This window comes from Cariama cristata, unplaced genomic scaffold (genome assembly GCF_000690535.1).
Source record: "Cariama cristata isolate BGI_N322 unplaced genomic scaffold, ASM69053v1 scaffold13873, whole genome shotgun sequence".
In the NCBI taxonomy this organism is placed as follows: Eukaryota; Metazoa; Chordata; class Aves; order Cariamiformes; family Cariamidae; genus Cariama; species Cariama cristata.
The window spans coordinates 1-9,899 of NW_009607876.1; the positions used below are offsets into that span (position 1 = coordinate 1).

At 42.0% G+C, this 9,899-nt stretch overlaps 1 protein-coding gene across 1 annotated transcript; it reads left to right on the forward strand.

Moving 5' to 3' along the window:
* Window positions 1-512: 512 nt before the first annotated feature.
* Window positions 513-6,965, forward strand: ADAT1 (adenosine deaminase, tRNA-specific 1; the record flags this gene model as incomplete). Its single annotated transcript, XM_009696911.1, has 5 exons — window positions 513-681; window positions 1,467-1,535; window positions 3,334-3,388; window positions 4,766-4,896; window positions 6,347-6,965. Coding segments are annotated over exons 1-5 (1,043 nt in total), but the record flags the coding sequence as incomplete, so codon positions are not given.
* Window positions 6,966-9,899: the final 2,934 nt, after the last annotated feature.

Consider the following 9,899-nt stretch of genomic DNA (forward strand, 5'->3'; position numbering starts at 1 on the left):
GGAGGGTAGGGGCCTGTGCCGAGGGCGGCGTGGCGTACGCTTCAGCGCTACAGCAGCTCTCGCGGGGCGCTGGCCGTCCCGACCGTGCAGCTCTGCGTTCCCCGGTCGCCGGGACAGGGTGGAGGCCCGGAGACCTCGGGATGAGTGCGGTGGTGCCAGGCGGCTCAGATGTGATGCGGGGACCGCACGGGGACGGTGGTGTGATGCATGCTGTTCAGTGCTGCGTAGTGGGCACCTTGGGAAACCAGCGGTCTCACCTGCTGCTGGACTATAAGGGTTCTGGCATTGTTTTTCATTCCTAGTGATTTGGAAAAAAAACTTTTTTATTTCAGGTTATATATTTCTTATAAATCATCCTGAAATGGATAATGCGGTTAGGCCTTGGATACTGGAATCTGGTGCAGGAAAGTGTCATGCAGAACAAGGCAGTAGGGTTTGAAGAGATGGGGCTTGTTAATCAGTGTTGTGATGGAATCCAATTCTGTTTAGAACCTACACTTGCCTCAGGAGCCATGTGGTCAGCTGATGAAATTGCTGAGCTATGTTACCTGCATTATAGGACCAGACTCCCTAAGCAGGGGAAACCAGATCCAAACAGGGAATGGACTTCACTGGCAGCCGTTGTCAAAGTGGAGTCTGCAGCCCAAAGAGAGGTTCTTGCTAGTCCAGGGAATGTACAGGGTAAGAATGAGTTGTGGGGATTGGGGTGGGAGGGCAGGGAAGGAGGAGAGGAGGTGCCAGTCCTTGATGCTTTTTTTTTTCTTTTTTCCTTTATTTTTTTTCAAGATACCTTTTAAAAAAACCCCACACCCCTCCTCTCCCATTTCTGTCTCCACATGGATTCTTTACGCTTTGTGATTGTAAAAGCCTTTACAGCTTCTGTCTGGAAAGAGATGGTTATAGTGAAGTGCTGTTCTTCCCAGGCTGTAACTGAGAAGATGAAAGCCTGTATTTGACTGTTCAATAAGTGGTGAAAATCTAGACAGGACCTGAATTCCTAATGTAAACCCTTGTAAAAATGTGTTCAGGTACTATTTGAAAGAATCCTAGAAAGGCCTTGGTTTGCTTTCCTTTAACAGACTGTGCTACTACACTGTGTGTTTGTGTTAGTTCACCATCAGCTTCTTTTCCCTTACCGGCACTTCCATGTTGTCATGTGGATTGTATCCCATGCTTCTTTCTTACGTGTTTGAGGAATCCTATGCCAGTGTCCACTGTGTGTTGCCTAGCGTATCAAGCATGTGTTAACCCTCCTACTGTGGAATCATAGACTTTTCCTAGCATTGGTGCTTCTGCCTGCTATGTTCAGTTCTCCATCTGATGCAGTTTCCTTTCTGGAATGTCGCATGGCCTGCTTCCCTGTACTTTCCATTCTACGCAATGTTCTGTGTGTTGTCTTACCAGAATGACTGTAGGAGAGTAATGCTTCTGGTGGTAGTTTGTTCAGTTAATGTTTCTTTTTTCAGTAAGAAAAGAAGTTGTTGCCATGGGAACTGGAACAAAATGTATTGGGCAAAACAAAATGAGAAAAACTGGTAAGTATGCTGTAAAATCCAAGAACAGGCTATTTATGCGCCCTTCTTTCTTGCTGGTGTCATAGAATCAAAGAAAATGTCCAAGGCATTGAACTCAGACTTCTGGATTGAAGCCAGAAGTGTAAGGCAGACCTCACCTTATCGAGAAGAGAGAGGCTTAGGCAGCCAGAATGACTCCCCTGAAAGTTTGCTGCACTTGCTGCCTTAAAAGTGAATAAACTTTTTATATCATATAACAACAATTATATCAACAATAGGAGCAAAATGGAGATTAAGCCCCACATTTTCTCCCTTTTAAACTTCCAGTTAGACAGATTGAATCTCTTGCCTCTTAATACTTTCCACAGGCTTTGAAATGACCTAAAGTAAATCAGACATGAAGCACTAACCCTTTACCTTCCCAGAAACACAGACCTATGAAAAATTCAGTTTTGTTTGGGACCCAAGAGCCAAGCAAACTAGAATATGTGGAAGTGTGTAGTTCTGACTCCGAGTCTGCATACCCAGAGACTTCATAACTAAAAGCAAAACATAAGCGAAATAATTGTACTTCAGTCACCTGTTACAGTCTGGTTTTATTGTGGTCTGATGCAAAAGATACCACTGCTGAGTTAGGATAGGGGTGACACCAGAAAGGTACTAACAGGATTTTTTTCACTTACTGTATTTTCTGCAGCTAGGTAGTTTTAAGCGTTTGTGCAGTAAATGTACAGGATAGATACATGACTTCTCACAGCTACTGTTTCTTGCCATTTATTGTAGGACTTTCCTTGCTCTGCATGTCCATTTTTTTATTCAGAATGTACCTATCTGCCCTCCTAGGAGAGGGGAGAAGGCATAGTAATTAATGCTGAAAAGTGACTGAGGAGGAAACGTGTTTGTGACTATGTAGGTACAGGGCTTTCTACCTTCGTTAGAGTTCAGAGGAGGAGTAGAGCAAGATAGGAGAAACGGTTTTGCATGCATCAGGTTTAGGCTCTTTAGTGTTCTGTATAACGTCCTTCATATTGAAATGAATTAGTGGCACAAAAGAGAAGAAACTAAATGCCGTATCTTAGATTTTTGTGGATGTTTATTGTGACTTAGCCTCTTAGAAGAGTATTAGTACAGACATTTTTCTGACTGATTTAGGAAAATTGTGATTAAACTGTTGTACTACTTACAATCTGGGTATTGAGAGTGAAAGTAGAAATTTGACTAGAAAAAAGTAAAGCTAGTTCCTGACTGTTATTTGTTTTCAGTGATCTTATGTTCAGAAAATATTTTCCTGTCATGATAATGTTTGTTTCTTTTTAAATTCATTTGGTTGGTAAGTCATATTAATGGTTATCTGTTAGAGAGCTTTTAAACTTCAAACTTTTAGAACTGTTAAAGAGGACTTTTATCACCTGGCCTTTTACTTGAAATAAAAGCTGATCTACAGGTTCTGTTTCTTTAGACACTGCAATAGGCAGACACTGCAGGAGGTTTGAAGATGAGATGTGTAAACATGGTAAATATTATAATTATTTACAAGGAAAGTAATTTAAATTGTAGGACATAGTGCAACAAGAAACTTTGGTATTTAAAAAAGTTTCTGATGTGCTGCGGAGTGAAGACTTTTATCCTTTATTTGTGTAGGCTATTGACCTCCTTTTGCAGTGATTGGGAGTTTAAATCTCTTTCAGTAACCTAATACCAATGTTAAACCTTCAAATGCAAACAAATCTGGAGAACCATCATCTGTCGAATTCTGTTTCCTTTGTTCATCTCCTTTTCAGTAATCAAGTGCATTGTTCTCATTTGGTTGTTGCTTTAGGAGACATTCTGAATGACAGTCATGCTGAAATTGTGGCCAAGAGAAGCTTCCAGAGGTGAGGTGTGAAGTTCATGTGCTGTTATTCAGTGCCACTTGAGGTTAGTTGTTGTGGTACAAATGGTTTTGACCTGTAGCTGAAATAGCCAGATTTTGCAGTTTCAGGGTTGAGAATGAAATGAAAGAGACAGTATTACTTGTGTGTAGGCAATGCTTTTTTTCCCTTTGTTAGCAGGAGTTTAATATTTTAATATCAATAAAAACCTAATTTTTATACTTCTAGGTGCTCTTAAGGCCCTTTCACAAAAACTTGTTTATTCCTCATTCTTGTAGAGCCTCTGTACGAAGAAGTAAGATCTGATTTCATGCGACATTAATGCTGGTCTGATGACTGGCTGTCAAGGGTAGCCTTTTTGCTGTTTCCCACATATCAGTCCTCTTGTTCACATGGGATAAACTGGTTCAAGGAACTGAGCCAGGAGAATAGTAAGGCTACAGAATTGTGTACGTTTCTTGCAGTTTGATGCCACTAACTGGCTCTCACAATATCAGATGAGTTGCAGTGCTGGTAAAAATACACAGTGGGAGGAGGGGACCTTAGATACACAATTTGAAGAGATAGTTAACTCCACTGAATCCAACTGTTTGAGATCTGTTATTAAGGTTCCAATGATGTGTTTGTGTTTATGGAGTATGTTGGATCCCATCTATCTGTAGAAGCATAACTGATTGGCTTCTCATAGACTCTTGCCAGGAAAGAACAGGCACTAGTGGGCATCTGTCCTGGTTTTGGCTGGGACAGAGTTAATTTTCTTCCTAGCAGCTGGTACAGTGCTGTGTTTTGGATTTAGTACAAGAGTAATGTTGATAACACACTGATGTTTTAGTTGTTGCTAAGTAGCGCTTACTGTAAGTCAAGGACTTTTCAGCTTCCCATGCTTTGCCAGTGAGGAGGTGCACAAGAAGTTGGGAGGTTGCACAGCCAGGACAGCTGACCCAAACTAGCCAAAGAGATATTCCATACCATAGAACGTTATGCCCACATGTAAACTGGGGTAGGTGGCCAGGAGAGCCTGATTGCTGCTGGGGGACGGGCTGGGCATCGGTCAGTGGGTGGTAAGCAGCTGTATTGTGCATTGCTTGTCTGTCTTGGGTTTTATTCCTCTCTCTTTCTTTGTTATCTCCCTTTTCATTACTACTATTATTATTGTTAATATTACAATATTTCAAGTATTAAACTGTTGCTACCTTGACTCATGGATTTTACTTTTTTTCTGATTCTCGTCCCTATCCCATGGGTAGCAGGGCAGTGAGTGAGCATCTGCATGGTACTAAGTTGCTGACTGGGGTTAAACCATGACAGCATCGAATTTTTGTTGTTTTTCCATGCATCAAAATTTAAGTAAATGTTTCATGAAAACTTTCTGCCTAACAGGTATCTTCTCCATCAGATGTGGCTGGCAGCTTCCCATCAGCAATGCAGTATCTTTATTCCAGGAACTGAAACTGGGAAATGGAAACTCAAACCAAATATCTTATTCGTTTTCTTCACCAGTCATACCCCATGTGAGTATGCTGGAGTGAACCAATTTCATAGCTCCCACTTGCAGAATCTTTTCTGCCCCTTGCCTTTCTGTGGTCTCTCTTCTGGAGTGAGAGTGAGGCAGTAACTCTTGTTATGAGTATGTGCCCTAAGATGTACTTGACTGGTCCTCCGTAGATAAATTTGGCATTTTATCTGGCTGGATGTGATTCATGAGCACTCTGTAAATCTGATGTACTGCTCGTTATATAGTGAAATACTTCACTTTGTATTTAAACAATAATGGCTACTATATTGTTTTCCAGAAACTAACATACTTGCCAGAGGTTCTATCCTATCTCCTGGTTGCCTTGCTTTAAACATTGTCTCCTTGGATTCAAATTTTAAGAAAAACCATTGACCTTTACCACAGTTCCTCAAAACGAAACCAAAAAAACCCAACCACACCAAAAAAACACCAACCAAACAAAACCAAAAAACAAACCAAACAAAAAAACAAACGGGAAAAAAACCCAAACAAAACCAACACACGAAAGCCCAACAAACCAAAACCAAAGTCCCAAACCCGGCCCCCCCCAAAACACCACCACCTCCCTAACCCAGAATATCTTTGTGGAATGGGAAGCAACTTTTTGTTTTGTCAAGAGAAACGGTCTTTGTGTGTTTTTAAAAACCCAGCACTGCAAAGATGAGGATCTACTGGCAAATGTAGGAACACGACCTCTTGGTCTACCAGCTTATCAGACATCTCAGTGTTGCTATACTCTTACCAGTGTGCTAGTCTGTTGCCAGAGCAAAGAAGTCTAAGCAGTCTCAAAATATGCCTCATCAGTTCTTCACATAATGAATTAGTTGCTCATACATTGTCATGATTCTGATGGCATTACTGGAATATGCTATGATGATTTTCTTCATTAATGCAATATGAGAATCTACATCTTCAAATTTCATAGCAAGAATGGTGTCCTGACTGCCTTTTTCTCACATGCCTGTCAGGCTTTGTTTGCTTTAGACAGAGCTACAGAATTTTGGTTTTGAACTTGTTCTAGTGATACAGATTGAAATTTCCATCCTTATTTGATAGGTTATTCTTCAGTTATTCTTTTGAGGTTTGTTTTGTTTAGTTAGATCAGACTACTTTTCCTGTGAGTCTTCAGCACTGCTTGTAGTCTGTCAAATGCCTTTGACGCCTTCTGTTTTACAATTTTTGTTTTAATTTTGCTTTTTTGATTATTTCTTAGGTGGAATGCAAAACTTGAAATTAAATGTATATTGGCTCAAATTTCAGCGGAGTCCGATTCATCATTGTACAGGGCAGTGCTGTTTGAAAAGTGTGTTCTTGTTGTTAAATTTTCCTAAATGCAAATCTTTGAAAGCTCGTAGTAGTTGTAATATTTACATTACTGGTGTGATGTGTTCCAGTCATGAGAGAGAGGTTTTTAGCCAATTTGGTGTTATTTTTTTTTGTTCTAGGCGGAGATGCTTCTATTATTCCAATTAGTGAACCAGAGAACCAGTTTTCTAAGTCAGTGACTGAAAATGTTGCAGCTGGACAATCAACAGAGTGTAGAAGTAACCATGATCATTTGGGTCCAGAAGATAAAAGGAAATCAGAGAAAGTGGCAAGTAACCATATAATCAAGAGAATGAGAACTGATGATGATGGTTATTTTTCCGTAATCACTGAAGACCTGGCTGTTCAGCAAGGATCTGTGAAATGGGAAGGGAGCACAAATCCAAAGAGCTTTGAATGTTCTGCAGAAATTCAAACAGCAAATAAGGAGACTGGCTTAGGGAGACCGAAGGTAGTAGATATTTATAGAACCGGAGCAAAATGTCTACCTGGAGAGCTGGGTGATGCCCGAATGCCTGGGCTGGAATATCACCGTGTGGGATTGTTACGAATGAAGCCAGGTCGTGGGGACAGAACATGCTCCATGTCCTGCAGTGATAAACTGGCTCGCTGGAATGTGTTAGGGTGTCAAGGAGCTCTTCTGATGCATTTCCTGCAGTATCCAGTGTATCTGTCAGCAATTATAGTGGGGAAGTGTCCATATAGCCAAGAAGCTATGCGGAGAGCAATTATTGAAAGGTAAGTGCTCTCCTTTGGAAATCAGATAGCATGTATGGAGACAATGAGTTATAGAAGACAGCATGTGTTACGTGAATATCGGGACTTTGCACCAAAGTCATTTGCAGAAGATACGAATTTCTGCAAATTCATATTTTCAGAAAGTAGTCCTATGTAGTATGGACAAAAGGTGACTAGTGCTGATGGATCAGACTTGAAGATTCACAAAAGAATTTCCATTAGATTCAGGATCCCCTTGGTTGTCCCTTCATGGACCAGTGAGAGTTGCTACCCACCTGAGTTTTTCTAGAAGCCTTCCAGCAGAAAAAGCAGCTGGAAGGACACAGACTCAGTGTAGTGAAGTTGAACTTTTCTTGCCCTCTTCCTGATTTTATTTCCTCAGGAAAAGTTTTAATTTATTCAGTTATCCATACTCCACAAAGTCATTCTGAATATCTGTAAATTTCCTTTTATATAATTGTGTTGGTGAGCAAAAGCAGCTTTTATTTCTTGCAGGGCCATTTGTAAAATTAAATTAAAAAGCTGCCAAATCTGTCCATCCTAAAGGCCATCTGAAATGTCTCTAAATGAATGCATAGGTAGACTTTTGCACTGTGGAAAGGATGTCTTTCTGGTTGTCCTTACAAACCTTTTTATAACTTAGCCTTAAATGAACTTCTTAGTTCTTCTGAAGCTTTTGCTAGTTTTAGACCTTGCTTTCAGACTTACTTCCCAGCAAGTAAAAGATGCGGTATTTTAAACTTACTTTGAAGGGAATTGTAGTAAAAACAGTTTACTTTTTGCTGTCTTCCTAAGCTTGGATCCAAACTTCCAGGAGGTTTATATTTGGGTTATTGTATGTGCATGCAAGTTCATCCCATGTAAAATTTCAAAATCGTATTGTCAATCCTTTCTCAGTAGAGGTTTTTGAAAACTGCTATTCTAAAGTTTTGACTATGTCATGTGCCTTTAGGTGTGCTGCGCAGCCCATGGAAACTGAGTTCTAGACCTAACGCAGAAATTGCTGTGGAGTGGTGGAGTACATTTAGGTTTAGAAAGATGAGTGCTGTTTGGCAACCAGATGGGAAAGTCATGATTTCACATCAACATTTGTTTCTATTAGTGTTAATTGTCAGTTTGTTACTTTTTGAGCAAAACTGTGTGCTTCTGGGACACTTCACAGTTGCATGCAAGCTAATATCACTCATTGGTCCGTCCCACCACTTACATTCACACTGATTTGGATGTGCAGTGCAAGCTCGCCTTTTGTAGTCTTCGTGCATTCTGAGGGATGTATTTCAGAATTCTGCCATGAGACTCTGGGCCTTCAGTTTCTGTAAAGGATGGGTTTGTGGCTTTGCAGCTCTGGCTTTGATATACTTGTTTCTCATCCTCCTGCTCTGCAATACTAAAAGAAGTGGAATTTTTGAACCTGATCCACCTTTAGGAATGATTGAAATGGCAGATGGAGAAGCCAGCGAGGAGAGGTACTCTGCTGGACCTCATACTCGCCAGCACTGAGGGGCTTATTGGGGATGTGAAGGTTGAAGGAGGCCTGGATTGCATTAACCATGAGATGGTGGACTTCAGGATGCTGAGGGGAGGGAGGAGAGTAAAAAGCAAGCTCGCAAGCGTGGACTTCAGGAGAGCAAGACTTCCGCTTCGTCAAAGATCTGCTTGGAAGAGTCATATGGGATAAGGCCTGGAGGCAAGAGAGGCCCTTAAAAACTGGTTAATATTCGAGGATCACCTCCTCCAAGCTCGGGAGTGGTCTATCCTGACAGATATGAATTCAGGCAAAAATGTCAGGAGGCCTGCGTGAAAGAACAAGGTGCTCCTGGCCAAACACAAACATGAAAAAGGAAGCATATGGAAGGTGGAAGCAAGGGCAGGTGACCTAGGAGGAATAAAGAGATAGCATCTCTGTATGCAGGGATGAGGTTGGGAAAGCTAAAGTTCAACTGGAATTGAATCTGGCAAGGGATACCAAAGACCAGAAGGACCTCTCTAGGTACATAAGAAGGCTGGGGAAAATGTGGGCTCACTGCTGAACAAGATGGGGGACCTGGTTACACAGGATGTGGAAAAGGCTGTGGTACCGAATGGTTTCTTTGCCTCAGTCTTTACTAGCAAGACCAGCCTTCAGGAATCCCAGGCCCTAGAGACCAGGGGAAAATCTGGAGCAAGGAGATCATAACCTTGGTGGAAGAGGATCAGGCCAGGGAATACTTAAGAACCCCAGACATCCATAAGTCCCTGGCCCATGATGAGATGCACCCAGGAGAGCTGAGGGAGCTGGCAGATGTCATTGTGAGGCCACTCCCATTAATCTTTGATCGGTCGTGGTGGCTGGGAGAAGACTGGAGGAAAGCAAATGTCACTCCATTCTTCAAGAAGGAGGACCCAGGGAGCTACAGGTTGGTCAGCCTCACCTCCATCCCTGGGAAGGAGATGGAGCAGCTAATCCTGGAAACCATTTCCAGGCACATGAAAGACAAGAAAATAATCAGAAGTAGTCAGCATGGATTCACCAAGGGGAAGTCACGCTTGAACAACTTCATAGGATGAAGTGACTGGCCTGGTAGATGTGTGGAGAGCAGTGGATATTGTCTACCTAGACTTCACTAAGGCTTTTGACACTGCCTTTTGTAAGATCCCCATAGAAAGTCTGTAAAAGTATGGGCTGGATGAGCAGACAGTGAGGTGGATTGAAAACTGGCTAAATGGCTGAGCCCAGAGGATGGTGGTTGTTGGACAACATGTAGTTGGAGGTGTAACTAGCCGTGTATCCCAGGGGTCCATGCTAAGTCCAGTCCTGTTTAATGTCTTCATTAAAGATCTGGATGATGGCGCAGAGTGCACCCCCACCAAGTTTGCTGATGACTCAAAACTGGGAGGGGTGGCTGATATGCCAGGGGATTGTGCCGCCATCCAGAGGGACCTCAACAGGCTGGA